A 23,292-nucleotide genomic window follows, 5' to 3' on the forward strand; every position below is an offset into this window, starting at 1 on the left:
ATTATCCTTGAAACAACTTTTACTATTATTAGATTATCTTGTAACAACTTTTATTCCATATTATTAACAATTTTTTCTTGTAACAACTTGTATTCTATATTATTAACAATTTTTCCTTGTAACAACTTTCATTACTCCTTGTAACAACCATATTACTAATTCGTTATTCCATCGTCTACATCATGTTGTTATCGATTACATCGTTATTGTTTTGTTACTTTATTATCCTTATTTAATTAAGTTTAAGGGTAAAACAGTAAAATAATTTTAAAATCTCTCCCCTCCCCTTGTGAACCAAACACACTTTTAATTAAAATATCTCCCCTCCCCTCCCCTCCGTTAAAATTCCTCCCCTCCCCCCCCCCCCCCCTCCCTTCCTAATTCTCGAACCAAATAACTTTGAAGGTTGCTTTTTTGACAAAGAATACTTCCAATTGACACATGGAAATGACCATATTGCCCCTGGCGGTAGTTAACTACCGCTGGTAAACACGCCGGCAGTTAACTGCCGCTGGTGCCCAGCGGTTGTTAACTACTGCTCAATTCACTTTCTCTTTCTCTGTCTTCTGTTCTTCTTCTTCCAACCTCATATTTTCTTCTTCCCTTCACTTCAATTTATTCTAACTTAGCAAACTGTGCCATCATAATCAGCTAATAAAAACACTAAAAAGAGTTCATTCCATAGAGCAGTATAAAATCTTATCAGCTGTAAATGTAATTGTTCAGGAAGATTGATTCTTCATTCTATATGGCAATATAAAATTTTACATAAGGATGCTACTGGAGAAAACTATACAGGAGGTATGTTAGAGAAAGAGAAGCCTTTGTATCCCTTGTAAGCATAATATGCAATCCGTGTATAGTAGAAACCTGGTATGAACAAGATTGATCCCAGTATTGCAAAGAAGAGACCTATAAATCATTCAATAACAAAAATTGATCAAAGACAACAACAAAACCTAAAATAATTAATATTAGTCTTATGCTCAAGTCTAGTGAATTATCTGGTGAAATTGTTTTCATCTGAATTCATCTTTTTTATTATTAATTTCTAATTTCTAATAATAAATAAATCACAATCCAAGAAATTTTCTGAATCAATTGTCAAAGCAAAAACAAAAGAAACTTAATTCTGAATCAAGGAAAGAACGATTGAAGAGAAAAAGGGGTGGATGTTAAGAGGTTAGCCCACATATTGAAGTGAAGGGAAGAAGAAAATATGAGGTTGGAAGAAGAAGAACAGAAGACAGAGAAAGAGAAAGTGAATTGAAGAAATGAATTGACCGGTAGTTAACTACCGCTGGGTCCTCAACGGTAGTTAACTACCGCCGGGTCCTCAACGGTAGTTAACTACCGCTGGGGGCAATATGGTCATTTCCATGTGTCAATAGGAACTTTTCTATGTCAAAAAAGCAATTCTCAATAACTTTTTAATAAACTTAATAGGATGATAAAGGTTAGCTAAAAGAGGCCCGAGTCCAAGGTGAAAAATCAATTTCGTACTTCAATTATTTTACCATTCATATATAACAATTGCAAGCTTTCCAATTACGATTTTGCATCAAATGATGCCAATGGAAGGTTATTATTCATAAAGAAGTAAAAGTTGTCAATCCACACAACTCAGTGGTTGCAGTGAAAGGGAATAAGCCAAAAACGACCTACAGATTCTTCGATTAGATGGAATTCAATTCATGGGAAAAGTTCAACACCACAAAGGCCGAGCAAATAGAACAACCCAAAGTGGAAAATTTGTCAAATCAGCTACGTCTTAGGACAACAATAGCTTTCCAACTGTATTTCATAGACATTAATTGGATACTAACCATACCCACAGATTAATCAATCACTAGTCCAACTAGTAATCTGATAAGACTATTACTTGTTTCACCCTATGAGTTTCTCACGCCCTATTTAGATTCTAAAATCTGAAATGTTTTAACGTGTTTTAGAAGTTTTTATGGGGTGTTTATGATGTTCAGATTCTATAATCTGAACTGCATAGGGCGTGCGAGAAATCAAATAGGGTGGGAAAAGGTTTCATATGATAGACAATCAGACATGTAAATTATGAGTTTAGGAAAACCCTTCATGTCATCGGGGAAAGTAGTATGAATTATGGGGCTCACCAGTGGTATAAACACCATCAAATGGGCTTCATTCATTGTATCCCAAACTACGACCCAAGAGCAACTTGACTAGTTCCATGTTGTAAAAGTTTCCCGTGTACGAGTTTTCCTTCCACAATTTTTGGATGAACAATATTATAAATTCCAAAACATAACGTAATATCATCCAGTTTGAGACCTTTCCCATCGGCAATATTTACCAGTCTGATCAAAGGTTGAACAGGATTTTATGAACTTTGGACATGTAGAATCAGCACTTGAAAGGTTCAACAGTTAGAATCCCGGCATTGCATGTATTAACATTCCTAGTGACGTTCACATTAATTGCATGCTAAAACCAATTCTTAACCTCAAATGCCAACCATTTGTTATCTCTGGATCTGTTTGCATCTCACATCTGCAACAACGTGGCGAATGTGTGGAGCATACCATTTCACTCTTTCAACATGCTCTATAGTAACCTCCCAACAATATCCTGAAAGAATAACAGTGTGTGACTAATCAATAATTACTTTAGAAATTAGATCTTCGCGGTTGCAGTGAGACTGGGTCAAAGATGTGCAATTCACTAATTTTTAAAATCAGAGAAAAAAATATGCTACCTTCAGATCTAGCAATTTCATATATTGACTTTGACACATGATCTGTCCACTGACACTCCTCTGAATCCTTTGCATTCCCATGAACATGTAATATTCCACCTTCTTTCCTGCAATATTGATTCCATGAACACGAATGAGGCGAAATCTGAGCAAAATTCAGCTAGTACTAATAAAGAAACAGAACTTTTTCCATTGTCCCATCTGGAACACATGCTTGGTATATCAACTCAGATTTGGAAGACTTAACTGCCATCATCAGAAGTAAAACAGTCATAAAGTTGGCTAGCAATTAGTTATGTACGTAGATTTCAATCAGGCAAGTTACTGGATGTGATATGAACCATAATAATTCAGGATCAATACAATCAAAGTCAGTAGAATAACACAACTTAAGTCCAACAAGCCAGTTTAAAAATGCTTTTATAAAAATAAGTTCAAGAACTTGGTGGCAATTATTTCAATGTCGATCATCAGGGATACTTGGCATTTGAGAGCAAAAGCAAAGACGAATTATATAGACAACAATACGGCAAACAATAATATATTATCATGGGCGTGGAAGCAAGATGTTACCATCAATTAGAATTTAATCAATCTATAGATTCTCATGATGGCTAAATGCTGACAACAAAGAAACACCAGTTAAGTCTTGTTGAATTGTAACTTGTAAGGTATGTATCAGTATCTCAATTACCTTAAAGCCCTCACAGCGGTGACCCAGCTGCATTCACTAGATGGAAGTAGACCAAGACAGACTCTATCAGCCACACCCTGAAAATGAAAATATCGACATACTCAGTGAAGTAACTTCCTACTGCATATATCAATGGGTACTAATAATTGATATGACTATAGGGATCATATTTACGTATATAATAAGCATGCAAAATGACTTATGAAAAAGTAACCAAAGTAAAAAGTTTGCGAGTCACACATTTCTTTCCCTTTATTTATTTTTTAACCAAAAACAAGGGGATAAAACAAGTACTTTTCACTTAATTTTCTTTTTCTCCAAACAAGATAAATAATACATCCCTCACTCAAATTCCTTTGCACACTTTTATACCTCACTTTTCTTCCATTATTCATAAATTGGCCAGGTTAAATTTAAAACTGATGGGATGTCTAAAGGAAACCAAGTTACAACTAAGTGTGATGATAAATGAATCTTTGGCTCCTCCAAGAAACAAGTGTGATAAGGCTTAATTATGACCAACAAGTATAACATGGCATTTAGATGGACAGTGAAACCGACTCTCAATTGGTGACTCAGCCATTTTCCTCCCACAATACTTCAAAATCAATAGGCGATGCCAGCTGATTAATTAAAGAAAATTTCTCCTTGCTAAGGACTGGATTTTTAAATTAACCACAATTGAAAGGAAGCAAACATACAAGTACAAATACAATGCATCAGTATACCTTAGGAGCTGTATTTCGATTATCTCCTTCAATCACGATACAACGCTCAGCAACAGAATTTAATTGTAGATTATGTCGGAGTGCTTCTATGGCATGGGGATTCCACTCACAGGCATATACAAGTTTTGCATGGGCCCTGCTTAAGATCATGCAGAAACAACATCAATAAATAGAGATTAATACGATAACATTAAAAATAAAAAAATAAAAACCTCAAAAGCAAGAAAACCTGAAACAATTGATACTAGAAAAATCCAATTCTTAATCTCAGTTTTAATAATCTCAGGAGTAAGTCCCATTCTCGTCACCAAATGTTGATATTCAGATCAGAATGTATTTTGAAAAAGTAAATAACCAGATAATATTGGCTAAAGTGTCCAAAGATAATGAAACCAGATCTTTCCACACAGCACGCCATAATCTTGTCTCGGCAATACTCGAAATTTTAAAATAGTATAATATAATTGGAGGTTAGGTATATTGCACACCCTGCATGTTCAAACAGGCAAAATACCTGACAAGAAAAGGCAGCACAAAGTATCCAATGCCCGCAAACAGATCTACTATAACCTCGTCTTTGCAATCCATCTGGGCCATCCGGAGCTTCTCAGAAAGATTACCCCATGAGAACATGCATTTTGTAGCATCAAAAGAATAGTGTATTCCATTTTCTCGATGGTTAACCCAACCATCATCTCCAACAAGAATCTCTAATGTACTATCTCTTGTACCAGTTGCAGCAATCGGGCCCTGTAATAAACCAGCTAACTTGTGTTATATATCAACAATGTATTCACTGCAAAGCTATTGCAGGCATAATTAAAACAGCATTATGTTCAATAACCCAAAGCTCCATCCCAATAATAAAGCATTACAAACAAAAAGAATTCCTTCCAAAAATCAACCACTGGACATCATTCCTAGTTTGCATATTAAAAGAACAAAAAATTATCCTCTGGTAATTTTAGCCTTCATAGTTCGTCTAGACACTGATTACTCATATGTTGGAAAAAATATTCTAAAACTAAATTCCATTCATAATTGGTAAATTAAGTATTTCATATATCTACCGAATGTCATTATTAGATATTCTCTCGTTTTTTTTAGGGAATTATTAGATATTCTATTATCTTTCACATAAAGGTTATATGTGATGCGTCTTCAATAAGAAAAAAATAAAAAATATCATTTATGTATCGAGGGAAAAAAGTAATTGCTTCAATAAGAAAAAAATAAAAAAATCGGGCCCCCGCAAGTGAGCGGTGGGATTGGTCCCCTCCGATTAGTCGGTTCTTGGACTGGATACCGAGTTTTCAAAAAAAATATATATAAAAAAATATCATTTATGTATAGAGGGAAAAAAGTAAATTAGTATGATGAAACTATGGCAGGGAAAGCACAAAAGCAAATTTGTTTTATTATGCATTTATGTATATATGATTACTTGGCGAGCAAGACGATGAGCCTTAAGTGATTTGGCAACAATTAGCCACAGCTCTTCTGCAATAGAGTCCCACAAAGAATTCTTGAATGAAGTAGCTGGAAGTATAACAATATCACCAATCCGATCCCACCTGGAAAACACTAAAGATTACTACAAAACAAACCACTAAAGGGATTTCATACAACAAAAATCCTAAATGAATGGAAAACAAGAAGAGTTGAAAAGTAGGCACCATAGAAGCAATCATAATAAAAAATACCTTGTTGGCAATTCCTGTAGAAGCCCAGTCGGTAGGCCTTTTTCCTCAATCAAAGATGTTACTCCATCACTCATTTCTTTCAAAGGAGACATTGCAGCTTTTTTTGTTTCAACAACTTTATCTTCCAGCAGAACGGCACCATATTCGTGGAGAAGAGTCAGGGCTTCAGAGCAGGATAACTTATTTAACAAGTATCCAGCTTGTGTAAGTGGTTTGGAAAGTGGGATATCATTTTCCCGATCAATAGGATCTCCTGAATGTTGATTCCTTTCATGAAATACAGCAAACAGCTCTTGATGGACCGGAAAACAGATATGTACTCCACCCTCTTCAGAGTATGCTTTCCTCCCTAAGTCTAACCATCCGAATTTCTTCAATATATCCTTACCCTGTTTTGCATATTTCTTCTCTAGTTGCAGAACACAGTGCAATGGAATCGTCTGACTTTGACCATTGATGTGAAGCAAGTTATCATTAAAACACAAACTTTCATTTTCAGATATATTTGGCAGATGTTCAAGTTGGGGTCCTTGAGAATTTTCAACCGTATTCCCTTTCATCCCTCCATTTAGGTCAATTATATGCTGTTTTTGATTTTTGACAGGCATAACATTGTCATGTGAATGCATTAAATGGAGCAGGCTGACTTTTGCTGGCTCACTGAATTTGGTTCCAAATGCATAGCATGATGCACCACCCCCAACTATAACAAGATCATCACCGACAACATTGGCTGTACTACGCACAAATAAATCTTTTCCTGCAGAATTAAGGGTAACATGTTTCCATATATGAAGCTTCAAATCAAGTAACGCCAACTCTTGACAATGTTGTGTTACTGGACAACCACCAAGAACTCCAAGATAATTCTTATAGACAAAAATTGAGTGGGAGAACCTGGCATGTGGATTCCTTCCAGCTGTTATTTCTTTCTTCCACTGACTCGTCTGAACATCAAAGCTATACAAATCCCCAAGTGCTTTCCCACCATCATATCCACCAAACATAAAAAACCGAGAATCAGATGCTACCATTGCATGAGAGTGACGTGCATATGGCCAGTCCCCGGAAACTGGAATTTCTTTCCAATGTAAATTAGCTGTGTCAAGAATATAAAAGGAGGAAAAAATAATATCGTTGTCAAGTCCTCCAAATACATAAATGTTTGAACCCATTACAGCTGCAGCATGCCGATGCCTGTGCAACATAAAAAATATTAAACTTAACTGTGAACATAAAATTGCCGAATCAATCACAGGAAATAACAGCAATGTACTCTATCACAGAGTTACAATATACAGTTCAATAAGTTGTATGCACATGAATAAACATAATGTTAACCTAACAAGCTGAATACGTAAAATGTCTTACAAATATATATACACAACATATATATACACACACAAAGTCACACTGTTAAACAACTTCTTTCCCCTACTGTATAATCACTTGATAAATGGCTTTCATGGAACTGGGGCAAGCTATAACAAAAGAACATTGCAAAGTATTACCTGGGAGGAAAGACACTTCCACCACATTGCAGTAGCTTCCAACAATTCTTAGTTGTATCAAAGCTCCATACGTCGTTCAGAATTTTATCAGGACCAGTCCGACCTCCAATCACAAACATCAAATCTCCAACCAAGGAGGCTGTATGGCCTAACCGCGGAGATGGACAAGCACACCCAGAGGTGCCAATCGTTTCAAGATTGAAAGAATACGGATCAAGCAGCAATAAGTCATTTCTTCTAGCATGTCTCCCCAGCCCTCCAAAGCCACCAAATACAATGATTTTTTTGTGGTCAGCATTATCCAAAGCACAAGCAGAGTGACCCCATAGGAAAAGTTTTTCCACCGGTTCACCAACAATTTCAATATGGGCAATTGGCAGATTAAAACCAGGAGAACCCACAAACCCTGCCAACCATTCAAAGATTCAGACTTTTTTGATTGATATTAAAAGGAAAGTTGTCCTGCAATCAGATGCATATGTGTATATATACAACAACCAAGCCTTATCCCACTAAGTGGGGTCGGCTACATGGATCAAATGACGCCATAATGTTCTATCAATATATATATATATATATATATATATATATATATCAGTACTGATTTTAATTTTATTGACTCAGACATATTCATTCTCAAAGTGACACTGACATACATGGGCACCTGACATGACACGGTCACGTTGACACTGAAAATGTAAAAAAAGCATAGCACATTGACACCGATGCATATATATTTATTTATTATAATTAAGTGGAATATGAATACTAAGTATAAAAGTTCTAACTTGAGAATCAAAATGTATAGGTCCATCTAAATTGAGCAATTTGTTTCATTACAGAAAATATCTAAAATGAGATAAGATAGTCTTTCAGCCTCATTCGTCCATCTAAAAATATTGCAATCAAAATTAATGTCTTTAACCTCCTCATTAATCATCATTGTTTCGATACATCTTTATTCTCCGTCGAGGAAAAGAATTAAAAAAATCCCACTATTTGTATGAGTTGTTGGACAAGTGTCGAATGAGTATCTTACACCGTGTGTCGGATGCAAGGACGCATCTAATCCCAGACGTCTAATCCCAGAAGTGTGTGTTTTTGATAGCTTGAGAATGAGACTATACATTATAATCAGCCAATATCGTGTGCAACATAGTGATTTAATTTCACAGTCTATACTAATAATGCACATGATTCAGTTCTTCAGTTAAACATACAAGTGCGAGGACTTCATGTAAAGTTCTCGTTTTGCCCCTCTTCTACCATTTTTTTAGTAATCAAATATTTTAAAAGATTACTAAAGTTTCAAAATCATTTTGTCAATTTGTTAATTGAGTAGTCTATAAGTTCAAAGTTAAATTAAATTATATCCTACAATTGAAAAATCTTGACCAAAGAAAAATACCTGATTCATTTTCGGGTGCATTCCCATTTGTTAACTGAGATTCACGATCGAGTTGAAGATTATCACAAACAAGCTCTACACCATTTGTCGGCGACAACCGGTTACTATTATCTTTAACCATTGATCCATTGTTCTGCAACAATCTAAGAAACCTATCAGTTCTATTCCAATTAGCTTCCATTTTTTCATTTGCAACTTGAACAAGGTACTTCACATACTCAGGGGTAACCATAATCTTCTGTGTATCACCCAACGGAACTTCCATGCGAATGGAACAACGAATGGCAATGATAACACGTTTGTTCGCATTTGTAATACCAGATTCTCTGAAACCAGAAGAAATCGCAAGTGCCACGAGTGATTGAGCAGAAGAAAGATCTTTGCATTCTATCGCGATAATTAACGGTTCAAATCTGAAAACGAGTTCGGAAATGGGTGATTGAGTTGAGTGAGTTGAATCGGATGGAAAAAGGAGAGAAATGATGGAGTCAGGATTTGCGGTGTGGTGAGAAACGAAGAGCCACGTGCCACCTTTAGCTTTTTTCTTTGTTTGGGGAGATGGAATAGGAGAGAGGGGTTGAGAGAGGATGGAAATTCTACCGGAGCAGGAACTGGTGGTGAAGTAATTAGGGTTTTGGTTGAGAGTGTTTATGAGAGGGATTATTGGTGTGTCGAATGAACCTTTTGGTGATTTATCTGATTCTGTTGAGTTCAGTGAAGCTAATGTTGCTGATTTTCTCTTTTCGAATTCCATTGTTTCAAAACCCTGCAAAAACCCTTTGAACTGAAGTGGAAAATAGTTGCAGAGAGAAAAGAAGAGAAGAAGACGAGGGTGGTGCTTGAATTATCTATCGGACTCGGGTCATGGGTTGTTTTAAGTCCAATGGGCCAAATGTTTTATGAGGTTTTCACTAAGGAAAAGGTTGGAAATTTTACCTTACACCCCAAACCATTATACCTCTACCCTCACAAACAATCAAAAATACCAATTTTAACCTTTTTAAGATCACAACCATGTTTTCTGGAATTATTTACCATACCGGAAAGCTGAAACATTGTTTTTTCTAAATTTCAGCCATATTTACGATATCGTAGTTCAAGTTGATTGGAAGAATAATGAATTCATCTCACATTTCTCTCAGTGTTTGTTGTCCTTCGATTTCTTTGTCCAATTCGATGCATACCCATTTTCACCGAAATTCATCAAAATCATTCATATGCTTGTGTTTTTCTTTGACCCGTTCCCTTATTAATTGAAATTAGATCTCTGTTTTTTATGGATTGTTGTTTTAGTGAAGAAGAAGTTTAGCCAAAGTTTTGGAATTAGATCACATGCTTGTGTTTCAGTGAAATTATATTTCCGGAATTCATGAAATTATATTTCCTCAATTCTTTGATGAGTACGTTGCTTTAGCCACGGTTCGTTGGTTCCGGAATTTGTTTTTAAGCTCTTTGGTGTTGTGATAAATTCCAGAAAATTTAGATCATGATTATTAAATTTCGACGAGCAAAGCAAAATGATGAAGTAGTTTTCTGTCCAAAACTGATGTAGATCACTTTTCAACCATTTTTTTTTTTGAGGAAAAAAAACTATTTTTTATTTTAGAAAACATGATGGGGTGAACAAATGAGTGTGCTTTTAGAAAAGGTTAAAATTGGTATTTTTGGTTATTTGTAGGGGTGGTGGTATAATTGTTGGGGTGTGAGGTAAAATGTTCGAAAAGGTTAACTAGTAATGTTAGAAAAGTGCTCTTTAGCACCTAATATTTGTTCATAGGCACCTCAATTTACTAATAATGCCTCTTACAATAGTTAATTATCGTTTGCTTGAGCCTGCGCAGACGGGTAGTAAACTAAGGAAATCATGTTGCACTCTTGTCATTGCTCACTGAACCATGATAAGAATGCATACACGAGATGCATTCTTATTGATTGATTTGGTAAAGTCACTCCACACCGAGGACCATAACAGTGATATAATAAAACTACTTGAATTGTATTGTTGCAACAGGTCATTTGATCGGTAGTTAACTCATATTCATAAGCGAACGGTATTAATTATCGTATAGAGCATTTTTGGTAGTTTTAGGTGTCTGTCTGAGAGCAAATATTATGTGCTTAAAGAACAATTTTTTAATATTATTCTAAGATTATTTCTTTTTCCACCGTAATGTTTTCTCGCACTCCGTATCAATTTCTGGCTATATAATTCGAAAAATACAAACACATTCAAAACACAATCCAACACCCTCTAACTTATTAGATTTCATAACCTAAAACAAGTGTGAGTGTGGATAAAAAAAACACTCCACCACTAATGTGCGGATAGTGGGTTTTTTGGGATTCGAAGTCGGTTCTTATGAGATTCTTCTCGCTGAGCTCATTGTTATTTTTCGTGGTCTTTCTTTGGTAAAGATACGAGGTTCCAAGAAGTGGTTTGTTGTACTAACTTACTACTTTTTGAGAGTTAGCTTAAACATGCCACTTTGATTAAAGATGTTAAGAACATTCTTCCATCGCATTGTATTTTTTATCAGTTTATTGCTTATGCCCAGTCACCCAGGGGCGGATCTCTATTGAGACCCCCAGGTGCCGTGGCACCCCCCAAATTTACTATATATATAGTATTATCCATAATATAGCATGGAATTTCCAGTTGTTCTAGCGGATAGGGGGTGCTTTTACAAGGCTAAAGGTCGTGTGTTCGACTCTTTAGCCAGTATATTTTTGATATTTTCTTGTGCATTTTTAATATTTTATCAAAAATCAAAAAAAACATTCCTAAGGAGAATCGAACCCACAACACAACACCAATTTAAAGCAATTCAAACCACCAGATCACTTATTATTGTATGATATTACTTGAAATATTGTAATATATAAACGTTCATTAAAAGTGGAGTATACAAAAGTATTTGGCACCCCCAAGAAAATAAGTGAAGATCCGCCACTGCAGTCACCTGATTAGATTTTTTTTTATCGATGAACAGTCCTTAATTAATTGATGTCACGGATAATGCCAGTTAAAAACTAAAACATATCAACCCCACTTTACATAATCAAGTTCATTACTATTAAAAAGGAATGCCTCTGCTTCAAAAGTGAAATGGTCGCGTGCCTCTGTTTTTTTTTTTTTGAAACATGGTCACGTGCCTCTGTTGTCCAGTTGAAACTTTGTGCATTTCCTGAATACTTAACAGCTATGAGCATGTGGTACCTCAATTATATAATATTTCTTCCGAAGCCAATGCCTCCAAATTTATGTCAAGATAGCTCCAACTTGGACACAATTACATGGAGAATTTTGTTTTGATAACGTTTTATGGACAGTTTTTTAACCGTATAGAGCAACGTTAACGTGTTCTTAGAATTTCATTAGAATATTGGTTCTTAGAAACTACAGGAAAGTGATGACAGTCAATCATGCACTATTTTTAGAGTCTTTTTCATGATATTTTTGAGTTCACAAGCAAGTTTAAGCAGCAAGAAGAGCAAGAAAAGCAAGAAAATTGGAAGACTTGGAATCCAGTAATCGCAGTACGATTTTCACCATCGTAATACGATTTTTGAAGTCAGAACGCATGTTTTTGAAGAAGCTAGATCGTAATACGATCCAGCCAATCGTGATACGATTTCAAGAAGGGCTTTTAAGGAAATTAGGGTTCAAAGATGCAATCGTGGTACGATTTCTCTAATCGTGGTACGATTTTGGGCGATCAGAACTTGCCTATTTAAGCTGAAGTCAGTCTCAAACAAAGGTGTGACGATTTTGGAGAGCTAAAGTGCGATTTTAACACCCAGAAGGCTGCAGCGGAGAGGATTTCATCATCTCTAACCCAGTTTATGTATGTTTTAATTCTTCCATTGATTATGCTATTTGTAAACTCAATTATGAGTAGCTAAATCTCTTAGAGATTAGGTCGGAGATGAACCTATGTAACCCTAATTGATCATATGTTGCTGTGAAACTCTATTGTTTATTAATGAATCTCTAGTCTTTATTCAATTCAATTGTTCTTAATGCTTTTTATATCCTGATCAAATATAAACATGATTTTGTGAGATCGAATGACTACTGACCATAGCTTTCGACTTAGACCTAATTGAATTGTTCTGATAAACATGGTTAGTCTAGGAATAGATAATCGTTTGTTAGTGATATTAGGTTAACGTTCATAAAACCTTCAAGGATTATTAGACCACCTAAGGAATTAGGGGCTGTAGTTTAAGAAGAGGGTCCTAACTCAAGGGATTGATTAGGGCTAATTTGTTAACTATCGTGAAACTAGAAAATCATTAGTAATAATAGGTGCAGTAACCAATTAGGGGAAACATAGAGGATTCGAAAGACCTGATCTCATCTCTCTCTCATATTTCCTAACCCAATCTTTATTTTATGTTATTTAATTTTATTTAATCAAATCAAATCTACTGCCTAGGGCAAACAAAATATTTTACACATCCTAAATATTAACCTTATTGCTGAATTGAGATTAACACAGTCCTCGTGGGATCGATATTTTTACTACTTCGATAGTATTTGGTGCACTTGTCAGAGATCTATCAAGTTTTTGGCGCCGTTGCCGGGGACTGTTAAGTCATTTCAATTTGGCAATTTTGTTTTTATTTAGGATTTCAGTCATTTATATTTTTGTATATATATATATATTAAAAATATATATATATATATATATATATATATATATATATATTAATGCTCTTCTTTTTCTACTCATTGTACTGTGCTACTGAAAAGTTTATTCAAGTTTTGCAGCTATGATAGACAGGGTACTCCTCTATGACACAGAAGAGATTGCTAAGTTGCAGTATGAAAAATATATGTTATCTTTTAAGATCAAAATTTTGGACAACAAAATCTCGAGTTGTGGTCATTATGAGGAAAATCAACCAGGTAGCAATTGTGAAGGGAAGAAAGAGGTGATCAACATCGATTACAATACTCAACTTCAGAATATTTTAGATGATTTCTTGGTGTCAAATCAAGTTTCATTTGAGAAGTTTGATGTTCAGTGTGGTGATCTTGTTGAGAAAGCACATGAGTCTCAGAGGAAGCTGGTTCAGATGGAGATTGAGTGTCACGAGGTTGTGGTGGAAGAAAATCCAAAAGTAAGGAGTGCTGACATTTTCTCGAAGTATGAACAAACAGGGGTTAAGGAAATCACTCGTGTGCAGATGGTTGCATGTCCTTCTCTAAGGTGGGAGAGCTTAAATTCCAAAGGTTTAACGGTGAGAGCATGGGAGCATCTACTTCTTTGTTACAAATACATGGAATTCCTACCAAACAAGAGGAAGAAGAAGGATGATGTGTTTTTTCTGACATATTTTCCACCCTAACATTGGTTGAAACGTCAAGCTCAATGACGTAAAAGAAAGCGCTTGGTGGGAGGCAACCCATCCTTTTTATTATGTCTTTATTTTCAGTAATTTATTTTTATTGTTGAGTCAGACAATTGTCAGTATGCTTGAATAACTCAGTGGTATCCCCCTGTTATGTGATTGAATCTGAACTTGTTTATTATTGATGAATTTGCTTGTTTGTTGACTCTTTACAGTTTAGTAACAAATGTTTGATCAAAGTGATATTCCAAAAGTTCAAAAGGAGGAGTGACTTGGTATTTCAAAGGCGAAGTGTGCGGCAGTAAAGATAGGTAGTCACAACTCCCAGAAATCTCAGCCATAAGGTTCATTGCCAAATTTTGTTTTTCAATTTACATATATTAGAATATTCCATGCATCTACATTTCTAGAACTTGCGATTTTTCTCTACTGTTGATTGATCTTTGTCATTAGCACACTGAGGCAAAAGTGCTTGGTCCTGTGAGCCTTTTGAAGCCTACCCTAATTATAATTGTTATATATTATCCATTTCTTAGCCAATTTGAGCCGGTAGGATTAGAACTTTTTGTTCGGTGACAAACTACATTACAAGCCTAGAGACTTTAGGACTTGTCCCTTAATAAATTTCTGAGTTAAGGCATTGTAGAATGTTGCTAAAGATTAAGTTTGGGGTTGCTATTGGAATTTGCAACCAATTAAGTTTGGGGTGGGTGTACTAGAGAATAAGAGAACAAAGAATGAAGAATGAACTTTATCAATGAAAAATACACACAAAAATGAAAAATACACACAAAAATGGTGTATGAAAAAAAAATGAAAATGAATGATGAAAAGAAAGGGACAAAACATTGAAAATCCGAGTAACTTCAAACTCGATTGTCCCTAATGTTAAAAATATTCTCTAGTACCTTTACATTAATTGTTGTTCCACAAGGTGAATGAATGAAGGATTGAATTTTGTGTTTTAACTTCCGTAGGAATGCCTAACTCAAATTTTGTGTAGCCTACTTATCCAAATATTATCCCACCTTCACCTAAGCCCCGTTATAACCCTTAAAGACCTCAAAGTGTGCATTGACATTGATTTTGATTGACGTTTAGAAACTTTTCAAGCGTATGGTAATATGTAGATTGCATGTCGACTGTGAACCCTATTCAAATTGTTGCGTGGAGTTGTGAATTGGTGGATGCGAACAAGTCAAACTAGCTCATCTTTAGCTAGTAAGGTGTTGAACTTTTTGGTACTATCGCTTGATCAGGTAATTGTTATTTTACTGTCGATTGTCAATATTGCAAGTAGATTCCTTGAGGACAAGGAATGGTTTAAGTTTGGGGTTGTGATGACAGTCAGTCATGCACTATTTTTAGAGTCTTTTTCATGATATTTTTGAGTTCACAAGCAAGTTTAAGCAGCAAGAAGAGCAAGAAAAGCAAGAAAATTGGAAGACTTGGAATCCAGTAATCGCAGTACGATTTTCACCATCGTAATACGATTTTTGAAGTCAGAACGCATGTTTTTGAAGAAGCTGGATCGTAATACGATCCAGCCAATCGTGATACGATTTCAAGAAGGGCTTTTAAGGAAATTAGGGTTCAAAGATGCAATCGTGGTACGATTTCTCTAATCGTGGTACGATTTTGGGCGATCAGAACTTGCCTATTTAAGCTGAAGTCAGTCTCAAACAAAGGTGTGACGATTTTGGAGAGCTAAAGTGCGATTTTAACACCCAGAAGGCTGCAGCGGAGAGGATTTCATCATCTCTAACCCAGTTTATGTATGTTTTAATTCTTCCATTGATTATGCTATTTGTAAACTCAATTATGAGTAGCTAAATCTCTTAGAGATTAGGTCGGAGATGAACCTATGTAACCCTAATTGATCATAAGTAGTAGCAGCAACTTTAATTGCATTAGGTGTAGAACTAACCAAAACAAGTGTACCAACACATTCATAAACAACAGCAGTAGAATTTACACTCAACAAAGATATAATAATAATCTTCATATATTTCCACTTATTTTCACACTTCTCATTCCATTTATAAACTTTCTTAATCGCTTCCAAAACAATCATTTAAAGTTGTTCATCTTCATCCCAAGTAATAATGTTGTCTACATTAGAAAAAAGATATTTGATAGCACGATCCTGAGAACAAGAAAACAGCATAAGAAAGCATTACGCTTACATGAAGGATCCTGTTCAGCTTCGAGAAACTTCTCAATGATCTCCGGTGCGTTTATTAGTAACTGTTCTCCTTGAGGAAGCTTGTAAACAGACATAACTGCGAGAATTGCATTGCGACGAACGAAAGGGTGACGGTGTTTGAGATTTGACAGAATCGAAGGGATTAACGGTTCGACGATCTTGAATTCATTGATGCGGCTAAGAAAACGGAGAGTTACACCACGCATGAATTCGTTAGGGGATTGAAGATTGCGACGGAGACCTTCACAGAATAGGATCATTTCAGGGAGAAGGCGACCGTGTGAATTGGTTATGTTGATGATTTCGAGGTAGAGAAGGATGAGTTTATGAATGGTGTGATTGTCGCAAGTGAGAGTGTAACGGATGACGGTGACCAAAAGTTGAGGAATGGTTTCACCGTTGATGAGAAACGCGACTGCTTTCTTCAGTGCTTCGATCTTTATTGCATAGTTGTTTCCTTCTGTTGAAGTTTGTTGTATGTCCCACATCGCTCAGGTTCCCGAGCTGTCGATTGTATAAATATGCTTGAGTTCCCTCCTCCTTTGAGCTAGCTTTTGGGATGAGATCCAAGCTTATTTAACATGGTATCAGAGCCGTTAACTCCGTATCTATCAGAGCCGGGTTAAGGATTGCGATGTGGGAATTTGACCCAGTCCCACGCTAGGTCCCACGCTAGCCCGAGGTTAAGGATTGCGATGTGGGAATTTGATCCAGTCCCACGCTAGGTCCAACGCTAGCCCGAGCTGTCGATTGTGCGATGTGGGAATTTGACCCAGTCCCACGCTAGCCCGAGGTTAAGGTCCCACGCTAGCCCGAGGTTAAGGATTGCGATGTGGGAATTTGACCCAGTCCCACGCTAGGTCCCACGCTAGCCCGAGCTGTCGATTGTATAAATATATGATATGATATGCTTGAGTTCCCTCCTCCTTTGAGCTAGCTTTTGGGATGAGATCGCTAGCTTTTGGGATGAGATCCATGATATGCTTGAGTTCCCTCCTCATGCTTGAGTTCCCTCCTCCTTTGAGCTAGCTTTTGGGATGAGATCGCTAGCTTTTGGGATGAGATCATGATATGATATGCTTGAGTTCCCTCCTCCTTTGAGCTAGCTTTTGGGATGAGATCGCTAGCTTTTGGGATGAGATCCATGATATGCTTGAGTTCCCTCCTCCTTTGAGCTAGCTTTTGGGATGAGATCGTTAACTTTTGGGATGAGATCCAAGCTTATTTAACACCTTCGAGGGATTGCTTGAGTTCCCTCCTCCTTTGAGCTAGCTTTTGGGATGAGATCCAAGCTTATTTAACACCTTCGAGGGATTCTTTGATCTCGGAGGCGAGTGCTGGTGTGCATTTGTCCAAGTGAATTAACAGACTGCATGATTTTTCCATTTTTTAGGGTTTTAGATCCGTGTGTTTGTGTAAGTATGAAGATTGAAGAAATTTACGTGATTGGAATGAATCCTTCCTTCGATGGACCTTTTTTACTCTAAAAGCCTTCCACAATTCTCGTCCCTATTTACTAAACACACACCCCACCCACGAAAATCTTTTTTTTTCCTTCAAATTTACCCTCCTTGGATCAATTTTCACAAGGAATCATGGAATGTGTGCATGAGCATGAATTCTGAGACAAACCAGTCTTGAACTCCTCACTCTCAATTTTAACGAAATATGTGTTTCAATAAAAAATTCTATCATCCATTAATTCCATTCACACAATTTCGATAAGAAATAGGTATGACCATGGGACATGGTGAGAACGAGTTTTACCTTCTTCGTCCTTATATCCTACTTTCAAATACTTATTCGTTACTCTATTCATGTCCAACGAGTTGAGATCCTCTCTGTTTTAGATATTTTCCATTTCTTCAATTTGAAGAGATAAAGACATAATGAAAGTTGATAATAATTAATGATAATGGGAAACATAAGTTGGTAAGATCCACAATCTATTTTTTACGTGTGACTCTTTTTAAATGGCAATCTCCAATTATTTTTATAAATGAAAATAATTTTATAAATGGAGAGGATCCTTACTCATGTCTAACGAGGATGAAAAATCAATTATCATCCTCGTCCTCAACGGATTCGTGTATCCCTCTTATATCCCCATCCTAAAATGGATTTTTTTTAATAAAAAGAAAAGAAATATTTTTCAGCTGGACTCAATGTTGTAATGCATTAAAATATGTTTCAAGTAAGAATCAAATCAATGTTCTTAGGGTTAATGAGGTGTTTAAATTTAGATAATTATTTTAAGGAAAATGCTATTTATCTAGAAAAATAGCATCAAGAATTTTTCAAGACACATGTGGCAAGTTTTAATTGCATGATTTATTTGTCCACTTCCTATTTTTCAGCCACACCTCCTTGAATTGTGGCAAATAGTGCATTGTGATTGGTTGCTTTTTATTCTTGAAGAATTCTTGATGTTTTTTTTCTAGAGATATAGCATTGCTCTTATTTTAATATATATACACACACATATATAATGAGGTGTTTTCAATATCAACTACATAAATATATCCTTAAAAAAAACTACACAAATATATATTACCAATATAAACTAATTTTACACATATACAAATAATGAGGTGTTTTTTTTTAAAAATAATAATAATAATAATGAGGTGTAACGAGTGCATGCATAAGTTTTTTTTAGGGGGAGTACATGTATAAGTTAGGGACTATTTTTTAGGGGAGTACTAATCAATAGTGTTTTTAGTAATAAAAAAAAAATCAATACAATGTTTGTTCCTCGTGAGCATTGCTCAGTTGGTAGGAACAACGCATAAAATATGCAAGGTCGGGGTTCGAACCCCGGCGGCCACAACAAAAAAAAACTGACCTTTTAAGTGGAGGGAAGAATTAAACCTTCAAAATAGTTGATCATTAGATTAGATATTCAATTTAACTAAAAAAATTGATATTCAAACCATAATCAATATAGACTAATTTTACACATATACAAATAATGAGGTGTTTTTTTTTTTAAAAAAATAAAATAAAAAAATAATGAATAGTGTTTTAGGGGGAGTACATGTATAAATTAGGGACTATTTTTTAGGGGAGTACTAATCAATAGTGTTTTTAGGGGAGAAGATTCCCTCAAGTGAAATCATATACAGTTTTCTCCCGTCGGATCCAAACCATTAAATACACACACTATCTCTCTTAATTTTAACATTTAATTGCTCATGTGTATTTATTATTCAATGGTTGAGATTACACTGGACCTTCCAGTCACTTGAGAGGATCCTTTCCCTGTTTTTAGTAATAAAAAAAAATCGATACAATGTTTGTTCCGATTTTAAACTGACATTTTAAGCTCAGTTGGTAGAGACAACGCATAAAATATGCAAGGTCCGGGGTTCGAACCCTGGCCACCACAACAAAAAAAAAACTGACCTTTTTAAGTGGAGGGAAGAATTAAACCTTCAAAATAGTTGATCATTAGATTAGATATTCAATTTAACTAAAAAAATTGATATTCAAACCATATTCAATTGATATCCAGTTCTTTTTGTATTATCTTGTGATTCTAACTCAAATAGTAGTCAGGAGTCAAAAATAAGAAAAGGAAAAAGTCACATTTCAAATAGCGCAAGCACCCCCCTATTGACCAACGGCTAGTTCTCTCCAATCGGATATGTTAAATCTAACGGCTCTATTCGTCTTACCATATTTTAAACTTGCCTGAGAATATAGCCGTTACAGTCACACCTTCTCTTCATTTCTCAATCTTTAAGAATCTCTCAATTCAATTCTTAGGGTTACATTCACATTCTTTTAATCTTTGTCTTCTCACTTCCACTTCCATTTCCTAATTCATCCATTTTCCTAATCTTTCTTTCAATTCAATTTCGATTCAATGCCTCTCAACAACGACAAATCCCCTCCAGTTTCAAATTCATCAAACCCTAATCCAAGAAATTCAGAAACCATTAACCCCATGCGAAGAAGTTTCTCAGGAAATCCATTCTCTAAACCTTCCCTCATTGCCGCTAACCCTAGATCTAGTTTCTCTCACACTCCCGCCAATAGTCCTTCAGGTATCTTTTTCTTTCAATTTGCGATTAATGTGATGTTAATGACTTCAATTTCAAATTTAATCTGTGTTGGATTTTTTATGTATTAATTTTGGTATTATTATTATTTTTGAAGATTTTTCAAGAAAAAGCTTTGCTGATGACAAAGAAAACACAAAAGATCAGTTTATGAAACCGGCAAAGGTTAGATCGCCAGCTGCAACATCGAAATCAACGAAGAATTTCATGTCACCGACGATCTCTGCTTCCTTCAAGATGGCTGAGTCACCGAGAAAGAAAATCCTTGCGGAGAGGAACGAGCCTACTCCTTCTTCCGACAACAAAATTCATGTTCGGAAGGTAACTTTTTCTGATCCTTTAGAACAGAAAAGGGTTGATACTGGTTCATTAGATGGGAATAGTAGAGTCCTCTTTCCGAGTTGTGAGTCTGAAGATTTGAGTGATGAAAATTTGTCTGAGTCCAATGTTGTTCCTATGGATGATTTGTCGTATAATGCTATGCGTATGAATGTTCCTATGATTCTAAACAATGATTCAGATTTTTCATTTGAAACTGTGCACACTGAACCCTCATTTCAAAATGTTCCTTTGATTAGAAACAATGATTCAGATTTTGTTAACCTTGACCCTACTTTTAAGCTTAGTCCAGCCGCGGCTACTCCTCCAGTTTCTTACACTGCTAATGCCGTAGACCCTCTTGTTGATGCTGATTCCTCTGTGCCACCTTATGACCCTAAAACAAATTACCTATCCCCTAGGCCACAATTCCTTCATTACAAACCAAAGCCGCTAATGGAATTAGAGGACAGTTTCATTATGTCAGGAAACTTTTCAGATACAGATGTTACCGAGGATACTCAGTCTGATGAATCCCAGAAGGAATCATCGGAGGATGTTTCTTCTGATGAAACTGTGAAGCAGGAAGATGATCAAATTTCTGAACAAAGTCCTGTTAGGACTCTCTTGCCAGAGAAAACAGTTGAAGCAAAGGAGCTGCAAAAACCACGCTTTTCTTTGAGATCGAAGGCTGCTGTTCTAATTTTGCTTCTTTCAATTGCTTTTGTATCAATTTCAATCACAAATTCTCCAGGGTCTCATGCTGTGTTGGAAGACTTTTATGAGGCTTATGAGTCTTCTGAACTTTCGGAGTTTGCAAAGGCTAACTTTGATCAATTCTCCCAGTTTGCAAAAGCGAATTTTGCAGGTTTCGTTCGGAATTCGCATATTTGGTATACTAAGTCGCTGTCTTCCATCTCTGAGTTGATTTCAGATGTTAGAGGAGTGCGTAATTTGTCCCAGTTGCAGTACTTTAACTTGACTGTGCTGCACGACTATAGTGCAGTTAATCAGAGTCCTATCTTTGGTCGCGGTGAAAATAAAATAGGCGACACTCGCCCTCCTGTTCAAGAAACACACGTTGCCTCAGAGATTTCGATGGATGAGTATTTTGGTGATATTTTAGCAGAGCATTATGAAGTATATGAAGAACAACTTCAGCATGATATGGGGATGAACACTGGATTTGAAAATGCATTGGATGCTCAAGAATCTGAGGAAGTGCACAATGGACAACCTGCTACTTATATAGAATCAGAAGAGCAGGCTGAACATGAACATTTAGATGCAAAGTTGGAAGAAGAAATTGATGCTAGCTTTGAAGTTGAAGATGCTTTAGAGTCTGAGGAAGCACTCGCGGGCCAATCTACTACTTTGGTAGAACCAGAGCAGGCTTTGCAACTGGTTGAATCAGTATACTCAGAAGGAGACCAAACACCAAGGGCTGATGATCATGAAAATATGCCAAGTTCAAATTCGGAAATTCAAAATGAAGTCTGTGGTGAAGGTAATGTAGATACAAAGCTGGAACAAGAAAATGATGTTAAATTAATTGGCAAAGAAAGTGATGCTGATCTCAAGCATTCACCAGTTTCAGAAGTTGCTGAGATACACACGGATGACCAAGCAGTGGGAATATCAGCTGACACAGATGCTGCAATTAGAGGGAATGAGCAGCTATTAGAAGCAACTCACATTCCTCAAAACATTGTGCTATACTTGCTGCTTTGTGCAGGTACGGTTTTTATTGCAGGTGCAACTTTTAACTGGTCAAGGAAAGTTAAAAGCAGAAGCAAAAAGTTTACTAGCTCTGTGGAGAAGCCTAAGATTGGATCTGAGGACAAGAAGATTTCCCCAGATAAGCCATCTATGAGGAATGTGCCTGTAGAAATGGACGTGGTTGGAGAATCGTGCCCTTCAGAAATGAGCAGCTTTGAGAAGAGCTCATCTAACAGAGTGAATCATTTGAGTGAAGCTACCAGCGTAGAGAAAAAGCGCCGGAATTACCACAGGAGAGAGTCGTTGGCCTCTTCTGACTACTCCATGGGTTCACCATCCTATGGAAGTCTAACAATGTATGAGAAAATTCCAAAGGTGAGTATTGTTGATTGTTAATTGAATCATCATTTTATCTTTGTTAACTGTTAACATGTTGAATTGTTGCTAATGTGTTTCATCATATTGTTTTTTATAGGGACGCGGCGAAGAGGAGATAGTTACTCCGGTTAGGCGTTCAAGTAGGATTAGGAGCATTGCCACTTCTCCTGTATAAGCGGTTTTTGCTGGCTCTCCTACATCACCTAACCTGCGCATAACTTTGCATACCTGCAATGTGAATGTATTTCTATTTTCTATTAACAGAAGTGTCTTGTCTTCTGAATCTTCTAGCTTTACTATTGACTTTGTAGCTTTAGAATTATTTTTTATTAATGAATGATGGTTGCTCCAACAAAATTCTGGATTTTTTATTTATTATTACTTCCTCACTTTCACTCTAATGCCAAATCAACATAAACATCTTAATCTTAATAAGCATAGTGTGGCAATTTTGCATGATGTGACATAAATATT

General features: G+C 36.0%; 2 protein-coding genes and 1 pseudogene across 3 annotated transcripts; 1 reads left to right on the forward strand and 2 right to left on the reverse strand.

The window, feature by feature from the left end:
• Window positions 1-655: 655 nt before the first annotated feature.
• LOC146903418 (Met-10+ like family protein / kelch repeat-containing protein) lies at window positions 656-9,566 on the reverse strand. The gene is made up of 10 exons (XM_085738555.1): window positions 8,776-9,566; window positions 7,368-7,773; window positions 5,857-7,053; window positions 5,598-5,727; window positions 4,668-4,903; window positions 4,154-4,289; window positions 3,426-3,502; window positions 2,732-2,838; window positions 2,130-2,604; window positions 656-912 (listed from the first exon to the last, which is right to left on the reverse strand). The coding sequence occupies exons 1-9, from the start codon at window positions 9,527-9,529 to the stop codon at window positions 2,498-2,500; spliced, it is 3,150 nt and encodes a 1,049-aa protein (XP_085594681.1). The 5' UTR covers window positions 9,530-9,566; the 3' UTR covers window positions 656-912; window positions 2,130-2,497.
• A 6,679-nt stretch (window positions 9,567-16,245) lies between these two features.
• Window positions 16,246-16,827, reverse strand: LOC146903419 (coatomer subunit beta-1 pseudogene; annotated as a pseudogene).
• A 3,284-nt stretch (window positions 16,828-20,111) lies between these two features.
• LOC146903420 (uncharacterized) lies at window positions 20,112-23,175 on the forward strand. 2 transcript variants are annotated; one of them, XM_085738557.1, is made up of 4 exons: window positions 20,112-20,388; window positions 20,501-22,228; window positions 22,313-22,815; window positions 22,916-23,175. In XM_085738557.1, the coding sequence occupies exons 1-4, from the start codon at window positions 20,208-20,210 to the stop codon at window positions 22,991-22,993; spliced, it is 2,490 nt and encodes an 829-aa protein (XP_085594683.1). In that variant the 5' UTR covers window positions 20,112-20,207; the 3' UTR covers window positions 22,994-23,175. The 2 variants fall into 2 exon arrangements, with proteins under 2 accessions (XP_085594683.1, XP_085594682.1); XM_085738556.1 differs by having other exon boundaries at window positions 20,501-22,815.
• The last annotated feature ends 117 nt before the right edge of the window (window positions 23,176-23,292 follow it).

Source organism: Medicago sativa, chromosome 8, assembly GCF_051527215.1.
Source record: "Medicago sativa cultivar Bolivia chromosome 8, Bolivia_mono, whole genome shotgun sequence".
NCBI lineage: Eukaryota > Viridiplantae > Streptophyta > Magnoliopsida > Fabales > Fabaceae > Medicago > Medicago sativa.

Excerpts from the sequence above, each read along its gene's own strand:
- LOC146903418 (XM_085738555.1), bottom strand. The coding sequence starts at position 9,529 with ATGGAATTCGAAAAGAGAAAATCAGCAACATTAGCTTCACTGAACTCA. Across the intron at positions 4,904-5,597 it reads CTCATCGTCTTGCTCGCCAA|GGCCCGATTGCTGCAACTGG; the intron begins GTAATCATATAT and ends GGTTTATTACAG. Across the intron at positions 2,839-3,425 it reads ACCGCTGTGAGGGCTTTAAG|GAAAGAAGGTGGAATATTAC; the intron begins GTAATTGAGATA and ends TCAATATTGCAG.
- LOC146903420 (XM_085738556.1), top strand. The coding sequence starts at position 20,208 with ATGCCTCTCAACAACGACAAATCCCCTCCAGTTTCAAATTCATCAAAC. Across the intron at positions 20,389-20,500 it reads TCCCGCCAATAGTCCTTCAG|ATTTTTCAAGAAAAAGCTTT; the intron begins GTATCTTTTTCT and ends TTATTTTTGAAG. Across the intron at positions 22,816-22,915 it reads TGTATGAGAAAATTCCAAAG|GGACGCGGCGAAGAGGAGAT; the intron begins GTGAGTATTGTT and ends TGTTTTTTATAG.